General features: G+C 45.3%; 1 protein-coding gene across 1 annotated transcript; it reads left to right on the forward strand.

The window, feature by feature from the left end:
* Positions 1 to 4,584: 4,584 nt before the first annotated feature.
* Positions 4,585 to 11,945, forward strand: LOC109480483 (hemicentin-2-like). Its single transcript, XM_019782681.1, has 12 exons — positions 4,585 to 4,927; positions 5,267 to 5,405; positions 5,844 to 6,001; positions 6,254 to 6,401; positions 6,644 to 6,759; positions 7,030 to 7,284; positions 7,657 to 7,841; positions 8,133 to 8,259; positions 9,464 to 9,586; positions 9,945 to 10,130; positions 10,906 to 11,075; positions 11,310 to 11,945. The coding sequence occupies exons 1-12, from the start codon at positions 4,585 to 4,587 to the stop codon at positions 11,445 to 11,447; spliced, it is 2,088 nt and encodes a 695-aa protein (XP_019638240.1). The 3' UTR covers positions 11,448 to 11,945.
* The last annotated feature ends 127 nt before the right edge of the window (positions 11,946 to 12,072 follow it).

The raw sequence follows: 12,072 nt of genomic DNA on the forward strand, positions 1-12,072 counted from the left end.
AGGTGTATTACAGAAACAGGAACATGGACAACTGTTGGCTTACCAAAGGCAAAACGCTTTCATCTGCGTTTTGGGTAAGGACTGATACTCAATTGTTTTTTTATAAGGGCTAATTTGTGGCTCCTGAACGAAGATGACAGCTTTTGAAAAAAGATCATGGATCCTGTACAAAGACCATAAAACGAATTGTAAATATAATTCAGACGTAAGTCTGCAAAGTGGTATCGAATTAAGGTTTTAACGTTTCATGGCTCTTGAAAAAAAAGTCACGGCTTCTGAACAAAGATTATAGCTCTACCCGCCCCCGGCTGCCATATCAAGACTCCTACACGCACACAGTCTGTTGTCTGTCGGCTTTGTTCCCACACAGCGCCGTATGGAACAGGTAATCACTTTTAGCTAGAGTTCGAATTCTCAGAAACTAAGTAGCTTCCAATATGCATGTCTCTAATTTGCTCACCATTATGACCATTGAGGGTGTTTCGAACATACAATGCTGTGATTAAAATGAGTGACTTATCGATATAAAAGTATATTTAATAAAATTCGAGGCTACCGTAAAACCCAGTTAGTCTTTTCTTACATCTAAACAGCTTCTTCAGTAAGGCCTAATTCGGTAATTATGTTTATTAAAGTGTGAGAGTGAGAGGGAGATAATACTCTCCGATGTCGGTTTGAACGGGGGCGGGGGTGTGATTTGAATAGAGGACGACTGAACCTGCAGCTCAACAGAATGTGGCGGCGTGCGGGGGCGATCTCCTCGGCAATATTTCACAATTAAAATCTCAACAGATGCCTGTACTATCCATACATCATTACGGTACTGGCGTATTCAACATGACCAACCTTTCTAGTGCTGTGATTAAGGAGGAGGGGCAAAAGATTAAAAATCAATATTTCTCCCTGACAATTCATATGCCACCATACCCTGCTACAAGGTACGCAAATCTGTTAATTTTATGATTTCAATACCGCTCTTCTAAGATCGTTATGTTTAGGAAAAAAATTCCGTGCCTTGCTCTTGAAAATCGACTGCGACAGAAAAATATCTAACTTGGTTCCGCCTAATCCTAACTCCTTCACCATTTCTTACGCGTTTCAATCCAGCACCTGGGTCCAACGTCTGTGGGAGGTGAGATTAGGCCACACTGAGTCAATTTCCTGTATGATATCTAGATGCGCGCATTGATTTTCTTTCGCCTAAAAAATCACCTCCTCTGAGGTCCATGTTAGCTAGCGACAATTAGGGAGCCAGCGGTAACTACGGAGGACGGCACCCAAGCTGCCGAAGCTCCACTGAACTTAAGAACTCAGTACAGTGCCGGTGTGACAGAGATCTCGCACCCCCAGTGATTTCGCACCCCCCGGTGACTTTTTTTAATTTTTAAACCCGTAATATTTTTAACATTCAATAGCTTTTATAGCAATTATTCTTACTCAAAAATGTCACAAAGTTTTATTTTTCCGACGGGACCAGGCTTCGAGATTTTTTTCTGTCCCTATTTAAGACTTTTGACAATTTTAAAATCTTCCTCAGGAATGTCAATCTATTACACTTGATCTATGACATAGAACAGCTTACCAAATAAATGTGTGGTGCTAAGCAGAGAAATATTGGTCATGTCTTAAAAATGATTTTTAAAAAATCAATAATGAAGAATGACATAACGTTGAATTAATCACACATTCTTCTTGGAACTAAGGGACACTATTGCAACCAATCATTGGGCACAGTCACCATTATTGCGCTGTGCTGAAATACGTCACATTAGTCCAGGGAAACTTGTAAAACTCTCGATTACAACATTAAAGTATGGTTTTATCACACTAAAATGCAGTTTCAACTATATACCGGGCAGACAGAACAATTTTCAAAATGTTTGGCGGGGGGGTGCGAGATCACCGGGGGGTGCGAAAACACTAGTTTGGGGGGTGCGAAAACACTAGCTTGGGGGGTGCGAGATCGCTAGCGATTTCGCCCCGGGGGGTTCGAGATTGCTAGTGATCTCGCCCCGGGGGGGTGCAAAATCATGGGGTGCGAGATCTCCGTCACACCTGTTCTTAAGATGCCGCAAAAGGCCAACATGTGCAGGCTTGTCGTAAAAGTCGCAATGTACAACCGCGAATTCACAATACCAGATTTGTATTCCTGTGGTTTAGCAGCATTTTTTTGCCCGCGCGCACTAGTTTGAGGGTCTTTATAGGATGTCATCCATAAAAGTAATTATAAGGCACTTTAGCCTCATACCGGGATCATCGATACTTCACAACGGAGCGTCTAGCTCAGCAGCGTTCTGTCAAGTGTGGGCTGATGACGTGCGTCATTCCCGCATTAGCCTGGCTGCCAGACTGTTGCCAGGCGCAGTGTACAGGCTAGATCCCGGGCTCCGAAAATCTTACCACAGACACTCCGTCAGAGAGATTAGAGAGATATACTACTGCCTAACTCTGGGATCGGGGCTTGTGGCCTCCCCCCGCCGAAAGGAGTACTGTGTCGCGCCGGGGCCTGGCATCCAGGCTATTCCCGGAGATTGAGGGAGTGAAGAGGAGAGTGAACATGGCGGGAACACGGAGGTTACAGAGGTGGTGGTGCTGCCTGATCCTGCTGCTCACGTACGCCGCTCAGGCAGGTGAGGGTGGCTTCCTTGTCTTACTACATGTCGGCACAGATCAGTGAATGGTTTGATAGGAACTCGAAAGAACAAGAAAGGAACGTTTTGACCTGTCTCAAGCCAGGTGGCGACAATTATTCTGCAACTGAAAGGCTTTGGAGGCTTCCGATGTTGTTATTTTTCAGCCTGCGGAGAAGGGGGGAGTACGTTCTGTGTCAGGATTGTCAGATCTCATAAAATGATTCAAAGTTGCAGTACTGTTTAGATAACGTGCGCCACATGCATGATATCTGCGCGGTTCGTTTACACCCAAAGATTTCTCTACCAGGAATCGAGTTGTTTGTTCAAGGATTGAGCTATAACCATCCTTAATTAGAAGATGGCGAACAACAAATGATAGTATCGTCGTAACGCCATAATTACAACATCTGCAGGATTGGATAACCAATCATTAGGGCGATGGCGAGCATACATCACGGCCTGGCATCTGAGACAAGCCTTCTGTCGGCTCTGATGGTTATACGATTGAAGACTTGTCATATGCTTTAATAAAAAAAACGCCCTAAGGCCATCGTTAGTACATGTGTAATCAAGCTCCTCTCCATAAGTAGGGGCACCGTTAGTACAGGTGTATGGATCCGCTGGGGAAGACGGATGCCCAAGTGTGGGGGTCTCAGATTCGCAACCTGTTATTGAAATCCACGCAAAGGCCACCGTGTCAACCCTCCTCACTCAGGTGTAGGGACTGACACGGTCATCATACTCGGAAAAATCTGTATATCTGTACATGAATCTGTTTCTGATTGCAAATAAAGATCTCGAGTGATTGCCATAGAGATAGAGTACAGGTGTAATCAAAACCCATCCATGCCGGGCGCCCGCCCACGTAAGCCACAATCCAGGCTGTCTCCACTATTTCCATGACCTCCAAAAAATAAAGTGTACCAATTACTAGTATCTCTAAGTGGTGCTAAAATGTAATACCAGCATATCTTTAACAGATCACAAAAATAGAATATAATACAGAACCAAAGATGAATGATAATGACCAAAATATGATCATTAACCTACATGGCATCACGTGGATCAAGTGCACTAGTGCACCTCCAATATGCACCAATTATCTCTCAATGATTGATGCTAAAATGTGATACCAGTATATCTTTAACAGTTCGCAATAAAAAATACAGAACTAATCATGAATGATAATGACCAAAATATGATAATTAACCTACATGGCATCACGTGGATCAAGTGCACCATACGACACTTAAGTGCACTGATGTTATCATGCTCTCATTATGCGCACACCCACTCATAGCCTGCCATGAGCCAGCCTGATGTTTATGAATCCCTTCCGTGTCGTTACGTAAATGACACGGGCTGCCCTGCATGTGGAAAGGAATGGTAACTCAGTTTTGGGGTCATTCTGGTCAGTTCACTGCTGTTAGCTGGACGTGGGAGGCATCTTGAAGACAGACGAAAATCTTGAAGACAGACGAAAAATGTCCAGACAATGCATGATGTACAAAATGACTAATAAACTGGTGGATGTGCCAACTACTAAGTATCTAATACCGGCCCAGAAAAGAACATGAAACAGTCATGCCTACAAGTATTAGAGTTAAGTTACCAACCGTTGAATTAAGGTTTTCAAAAACTCGTATTTTCCAAGAACTATGATCGTGGAATGGAACTCGTTGTCACTAGGTACAGTTGGGGCATCATCACTAGAAAGCTCAAGTTAAACAACTCCTGCAGTTAAATGTGCAAAAACTGGGTGTAACAAGTCATTCGGTGTAATATAGCTAGATGTCGCCTTGTCGTGTGCCTATGAAGCTGGACGTGTGTTACGTCAAAGGGCGGTTATACCTGGTATACAGATGGGCGGTTATACCGGCTATACAGATGCAGAAGCTGGTGTGTTACGCCAAACTGAAAGGGCTGTTCTACCAATTATACCGATACAGACATGAGCGCCGTTTTTCTTTCCTTCTCCGTGTCAGCCGGCTCGTCTTACCGCGTCCGTCCCGAGTCGTCTGCCGTGCTGCAGGGCGGAGACGCGAGGCTGGACTGTGCGTACAGCAGCCTGGGGAGCGGGGACACCGTCATCTGGCAGGGTCCGCCCGGGGACAAGGTCATCTCGCACGGCCGGACCGTGATGAAGTCCTTCCCCCGGCACAGCGTCACGGGGGACCCCGCCGCCGGGGAGTTCAACCTCGAGATCCGCCAGGCCAGGCCGGAGGACGGCGGGAAATACAGCTGCTACACGGACCCTGCAACCGCAGCAGAGGACGCAACACTCACTGTCATCGGTAGTCATTTCAATTGCTGTTGTTACTTACTGTCGCTCACTATCACTCACTGTCATCGGTTGACATTCCACTTACTGTCACTTATTGTTGTTACTTGCTGTCACTTACGGTCACTCACTATCATGGGCAGTCATTTCACTTACTGTCATCGATAGACATTTCACTTACTGCCATTGATAGACATTTCTTTGTGAAGGTAGGTAATTATACGTTCATAATCATTATCATCAACTACTTAAGCATGTAAGTGTTTAGATGATTGGAATATAAATTATTATTTCTAACTTCGCGAGTTATTTAGCACACATGTCCTGAAGCGTGAAATGCCTTTCTGTCCAGTACCGATGCCGGGACCGCCGACCATCACTGGCGGGGAGCTGGTAAGCACAGCAGGCGGCCCGCTGTCCCTCACCTGCCGGGCTTCAGGTGGACATCCGGCCCCGCGGCTCACCTGGCTCAACGGAACACATCCCTTCAGGTTCCAAAAATCTGCTCTGTTCACACGGAATTGCTGTAACCGCGAATCGGATAAAACGTATTCCTCACATCTAGCCCACGTGCCACACGTGCCTTTCAAACCGTGCCCGAGCACGATTCGCCTCAATCGCAATCATTGTTGTTTGATGAAAACGTGTAAAGTAGCGGACTCGGTGGAATCTGGATTCACATTTTCTTCTCTTTCTTTGGAATTGTTTTTGGCCTTTTTGTATCGTTTTTCCATGTTTTTTTTTCAATTTGTGGCATAGATTTGCTCATTTTTCAGCTTCTTTGTATATTGTCGGTGTTATTTTTTTACGATGGCCTAATGAGGTTTTTGTAGTCACGTGGCGCCATATTGGTGTTCAGTGTGCATTGGTGTCCTCCTACGAGTACATTAGCTTACAGGTGTTCCAAATGCTGTCTGCAGGTCCGTGAGAGATGCCGCTGGTAGCCATGGTAACGAGAGAACCCTGGAGCTGTTCGTCCCGCGGCTGACGAGATGGGATCACGGCGCCAACTTCACCTGCCTGGCCGACCAGGGCTTCCCCGACCTCGCCAGGACGAGGGCCACGTCTCGGATCTTAAGAGTCAAATGTGAATCTCTTGTCGAATATGTGGATGTGTTTGAACAAATACTGGACCATTAAGTATCATGTTCAGTTATCATCGTTGTAATTTTTAGTAGCTAAAAAGTAACAATGCCTTAAGCTTGTTTTGATCGCTAGACCAGCCGATGGTCCATGTTACCTTAATGGTATATGATGGCTGTTGTATCTGTTCCACAGACCCCCCCCCCCCCTCTGGTCCATGGTACCTTATATGATGGCTGTCGAATCTGCCCCACAGACCCCCCGGTTGTGTCAGTGCCCAGTCCGTCCGTCCACGTGAGAGAGGGTGAGCCGGCCAGTCTCAGCTGTATGGTGGACAGTAACCCCAGGGCGACTGTCACATGGCGGAGAGTCGGAGGCAGTCTTCCTGTGCTGGCTGTGCCGAGGTAAGGCATAAAATCTTTATATCCATTTATAATGAACCTCATTTCATCAACGATGCCTAATATAAATTCAGGTTCGTCAGAATGTGCAATGTCTAAATATAAGTTTGTCGGAACATTCAATGTCTAAATATAAGTTTGTGAAAACGTGCAATGTATGAATACATGTTTGTCAGAATATGCGATGTCTAAATACAAGTTTGTCAGAACGTGCGATGCCTAGATACACTGACTGGTTGTTCCAGAGATCACCTGCTGCACCTCCCGAAGGTGTCTAGTCAGGACGGCGGACTTTACCATTGTGTGGCCGACAATAAGGTGCCACCTGCTGGACAGGGCACTGTTACTTTGCAGGTTTATTGTAAGTATATGCTGTAGTAAGCTATCTAAGGCCCCATTACCACCAGGGTAAAATTGTTCGGATCGAACCGAATTGATTCGCTTTGATTCGGCGTCGATCCGGCTCGAGCAAAGCGCATCGATTCGGCTCGATCCGGATAATTTTATCCTAGTGGGAAAAAGGCCTAAACTAGCTACTGATGTTACACATGAGATGATTATGATGATTTTCTATTTGCCATTACCAAGTGTATTTCACACTATTCCAATGTCATTATACACACGTTTTCAGACCCCCCTGTGATAGAGAGTACATTAGAAGACGAGGTGACGATGTTGTTCGGTCAGGATGACCTGTCCATAGAGTGTTTCGCTGCCGGGAACCCCACACCTCACGTCCGCTGGCGACGGAAGGACACAAGTCTGTACTGGGACAACCCTCTCCGCTTCCACCGGGTGCGTTACGACGTGCAGGGCACGTATCAGTGCGTGGCTGCCAGCGACGGCTTCCAGGAGGTCACCAAGGACGTTTTCGTCGACGTCGTGGGTACGTTTTACGTCGGGGGTCCTCTCCCCCCGCTACGTATTACGGGGGGGGGGCTTTTATGTATTCCATAAAATTCGTATGTTTCCTAGTAATGGATAGTATGTATTCCGTAAAATTCGTATGAATTCCGTAAAATTCGTATGTATTCCGTAAAATTCGTATGAATTCCGTAAAATTCGTATGAATTCCGTAAAATTCGTATAAATTCCGTAAAATTCGTATGAATTCCGTTGAATTCGTATGAATTCTTTGGCACCCCTGATGATGTGATTGTATGGAATATAACTTTTCTTTGACTAAAATCATCGCTATCGTAGTTACAAGTTATTGAAACTATAAACTGATACGGTCAATGTATTTGTACGTCATCAGGGCGACCGTCTATTAAAGCTGGTCTCGCAACGCTCACAGTAGCTGCAGGAAGTAACGCGAGACTTTACTGCGAGATTCTCGGGGACCCTCTCCCCGTCACCGTCACCTGGATCTGGCAGACCAAGGAAGGGACTGAAAGCGTCGTCATGGCAACGGACGTCGGTGTCGTCATCACCGAAGAGCTGGTGGGTCGGATCTTATAAGTTTGTTTATTTCTGCTGATTGATCTCAGCACGTACATCATTTTAACAGCACGTTGAAAATTATGTGAAATACTCATATCAACATTATATGCTGGAGATAACGGTACATATATTCGTTGACGTGCGTACTATATTGTAAATAAGTAACAAGCTAAGCCACTTGGCATAAATGTTGACAAATGAAATAAGTTGTAGGTAATTCGTCTACAGCTGTGTATCCAAAGCCATGTCGTTACTTTGATTGACATCTGACATGCTTAAATATTCCGACAGACGGGTGTTGGGATAGCCAGCTCCCTTGTCGTGGAGGATGTCGGGATATCTGAAGAAGGGACGTACATCTGTCAGACGTCCAACATGTTCGGGGACGCTCGGCGGGAGATCCGACTGGAGGTCACAGGTGAAACACCAAGTGTGTTATGATAGGTAGCTATATAGTGGAACGCAATATGTATTTCACATCAAATCAATAACCTAGAGTGATAAAAGGTATTGTAAATATTTGAACTCATTGAGCCAAAGTGATTAATCTGTAGCTTCAGACGTGATTATGATTTGTATTAATGATAACAGGACGAGCATTCAAAAATGTGAAATTTATGTTTTGTTCAGAGAAGGCAGAGATCACTAGTCTACCTCATACGCTATCTGCATCTGGCAGTTTTTCGTTAGCTAAAAAAGAGTTGAACCGAAAATCACGCAAAGCAAAACCGACTTCGTTAAAGACTATTTTAAGAATATTCGATTCATGCATCAAACCTATTATGTTATATGGCTGAGTAATTGGTGGAACATAACATGTACTAGTATTCTATATCTATTAGTCACAATTTGTTCGATATTGGGGTGGTAAGAATACTAAGAATATTTTGAAACAAAGAACTACTAGTATGTCAATAGAATTAGAAAGAGCCCTTACTTCCTACATAATGGTACGGTCGAACAGAAGTGATTTTGAATTTCAATCACTTTACGCAGGTTTTACTTTACACATCTTAATTTCGACATCATCAAAGACAGGTTATTTTATGTCTTCATATTTTCGTGTCTCAATTATCGTTTAATTTCCTTCCAGCTATACAATTGTCTCAGACGGAAAACAAAGTTATAAATAGTAGGTTTTATGTCCTTATTCTTTCCAATTATGTCATTATTTTTTTACAATCATTATTATCATAATATTATTATAGGTTATAGTCTGTAATAAAAGTACGCTATGGGCTATATTCTGTAAAAGAAGAGCACTATGAAGTATAGACTATGATATAATACGTTATAAGTCTGGACTTCCAAAAATTTGTCTTCACTTTATTTGCATATCAATCAATAGGTTGTGCTTATAAACCTGCATTTCCCCTCTGGTCTCTCAGTCACTGACGAAAGCTAGTGGATACTAGCTGAAACGTCTGACGTTTTCAAAATCATATCCAGTTGCTTGAGTAACTGCTTTTTGGCGTTATAAGTTATAGTCTATAATAAATTAAATTATGCTATGGATTATAGTCTGCATCTTATCAAGGAAAACACTGAAGTTATGCACATCTGTTCTTGCATTAAATTATGCAAGATATTAAAAAGATATCTATATTTTTGGATCATCACAGACTCCACTGACTCCATTGTCGTCATCTCGGTTTCCATGGCGACGCTAGTCCTTGGGATTGTGGGTGCGATTGTCGTCTGCGTGGCTGTGAAGAAGCAGTGGTTGTGTCGGGAGCAGAGACCAGGTATTATAAATCTTTTGCCAGCCTGTATCCATGCATTTGCCAGACAGTATTCATTTCCCCACTGAAGGATTCGGTCAAATTTGATACTGCCTTCCCCCTACCGAAAGATCTGCTTGGAGATGTGTTGGTGTGTCAGAATTAGTGCTTAGGCCATGTTGATTTGGTAATATGGATGAGATCCAAGCTCGCACGAATTTTCGTCTGTTGCAAAGAAGAAAGGTTTTCGACCACACTGTAAATCGTACAAAGCAGCTGCAAAATGAACAAATATCAAGTTGTCTGTTGTGATTGGGTAAGTATCAGTTGACTTGTGTGTTTTACTGACGGAGATATATGGTGTTTTTTTTTTATCTACCAGACACGTCTACATTGTCCTCCTCCCGCTCGATGCCTCCTGTGCCGAAGCCCGGGAAGAGACTGGGCCACGGTACGAACGACTCCGGTGTGGAGGACCTGGAACTGCAGGAGTTGGACGGGACCATAAAGCCACGCCCGCCGCCTCGGGCTGGCAAGGAGTGGACTTCCGTGGGACTCTCCTACACAGGTACGTCTGTGGGACATAATGTAGCGAATCCGTCCCGGTGGGTCGGATGGTCCCTGGAAGTCTGTAGCGGCCCCCGTCCCGGTGGGTCGGAGGGTCCCTGAAAGCCTGTAGCGACCTCCGTTCCGTTGGGTCAGATGTCCCTGGAAGTCTGTAGCGACCCCCGTTCCGGTGGGTCAGACATCCCTGAAAGTCTGTAGCGAGCCCCGTTCCGGTGGGTCAGGCGTCTCTGGAAGTCTGTAACGACCCCCGTTCCGGTGGGTTAGACGTCTCTGGAAGTCTGTAGCGACCCCCGTTCCGGTGGGTTAGACGTCTCTGGAAGTCTGTAGCGACCCCCGTTCCGGTGGGTCAGGCGTCCCTGGAAGTCTGTAGCGACCCCCGTTCCGGTGGGTCAGGCGTCCCTGAAAGTCTGTAACGCCCCCGTTCCGGTGGGTCAGGCGTCCCTGGAAGTCTGTAGCGACCCCCGTTCCGGTGGGTCAGGCGTCTCTGGAAGTCTGTAGCGACCCCGTTCCGGTGGGTCAGGAAGTCTGTAGCGACCCCCGTTCCGGTGGGTCAGGCGTCCCTGGAAGTCTGTAACGACCCCCGTTCCGGTAGGTTAGACGTCCCTGGAAGTCTGTAACGACCCCCGTTCCGGTGGGTCCCTGGAAGTCTGTAACGACCCTTGTTCCGGTGGGTCCCTGGAAGTCTGTGGCGACCCCCGTTCCGGTGGGTCAGGCGTCCCAGGAAGTCTGTAGCGACCCCCGTTCCCAATGAGAAAAATGTTGCTTTGATGCTGCAGGTTTGGCGCACGCGCACTCCAACGCGCTGCCGCCCTACTCAACAGTGGAACGTCATAAACCAGATGGGGTGGACATCCGGTCACGTGGGGAGGACATCCGGTCAGGTGAGGGCATACCGGAACAAGCCATCCTGGATGACGTTATCATGGAGGACAGAGACTACATGTCGGTAGGTTGTTGTGTTGGCCTTCACCTAATGCATTGGATCCTTTGTTGGGTGTATTTGTGTTCAATTTTATTGGTATTGATAAGTTAAAGTAATTTTTGTTGTGCTTTACGTTATCAATTAGCATTCCCCTTATAGTTTCTAAGTTTTCATACAATAACAGTAAGGAGATAGCAGCGGTGAGAAATCATCAGAAATGTTTGACCAAGTATAATGTCCTTGGTTTGACCATTTCAGGATGATCCTCCTGCGCCTCCTCCAAAGGACAAGAAAGGGAGATGGACGAGACGGGCGCCCTCTGGCGACATGGCCGTGCCCAGCAGCCTGCATGAGACAGAGAACGCGCTGAATGAGATTCAGGCGGACAGCATTTAAACAGTGCAGCAAAGGTTTCCCAACGGAGAAATCATCCTGTAGGAGGGTGCAACATGTCGCCCGATTGTCGCGTAATCAGCTCCTACAATTAAGGGAGTTTTAGATATAAACAAACGTTTTAGATACATTGTACTAACAAGTTGTTAAAAACAAGCATCATCATAAAATTATATATGTCCGAACCAAGAGCATTAGCCTGGGTACCATCCTACTTGTATGCCGGAAGCGAGTTAGGGAAGCGAGTGTGGGAGCCCCGGCATACAAGTAGGATGGTATTAGGCAAGTGTAAAGATATGCGTATGTAGCCCCTGTCTGGCTAAACATTGTCTGAAGACTATTTATTCCCTACAAGCTCAGGAAATAGAAGTGGTACAGGGATGTGTAAAAATCTGATGGTTTGAAACATTTGGTTCATAGATTCTTGTCGGCTCTCACCTGTGGTGTAAAATCTTGTGTGATGTAGTCATAACTCATGTAAGTGCATTTTGTTGTTACAATTCAAATACTTAATGTCCAAGTTGTTAAAGAGAAAATATAGTCTAGCATATTTAACATACGTTTAGCACTTTCTCATTGTTGTAGAAACTAACATATTTCCGTTGTCAGAGTAGGTTGACTTTAGTAC

The sequence above is a fragment of the Branchiostoma belcheri genome, unplaced genomic scaffold (genome assembly GCF_001625305.1).
Source record: "Branchiostoma belcheri isolate BF01 breed outbred unplaced genomic scaffold, Haploidv18h27 scaffold51, whole genome shotgun sequence".
NCBI classification, from domain to species: Eukaryota; Metazoa; Chordata; class Leptocardii; order Amphioxiformes; family Branchiostomatidae; genus Branchiostoma; species Branchiostoma belcheri.

Coding starts and splice junctions, on each gene's coding strand:
- LOC109480483 (XM_019782681.1), top strand. CDS start 4,585: ATGAGCGCCGTTTTTCTTTCCTTCTCCGTGTCAGCCGGCTCGTCTTAC. Junction 4,928..5,266: donor CGCAACACTCACTGTCATCG/GTAGTCATTTCA, acceptor CTTTCTGTCCAG/TACCGATGCCGGGACCGCCG. Junction 7,842..8,132: donor TCGTCATCACCGAAGAGCTG/GTGGGTCGGATC, acceptor ATATTCCGACAG/ACGGGTGTTGGGATAGCCAG.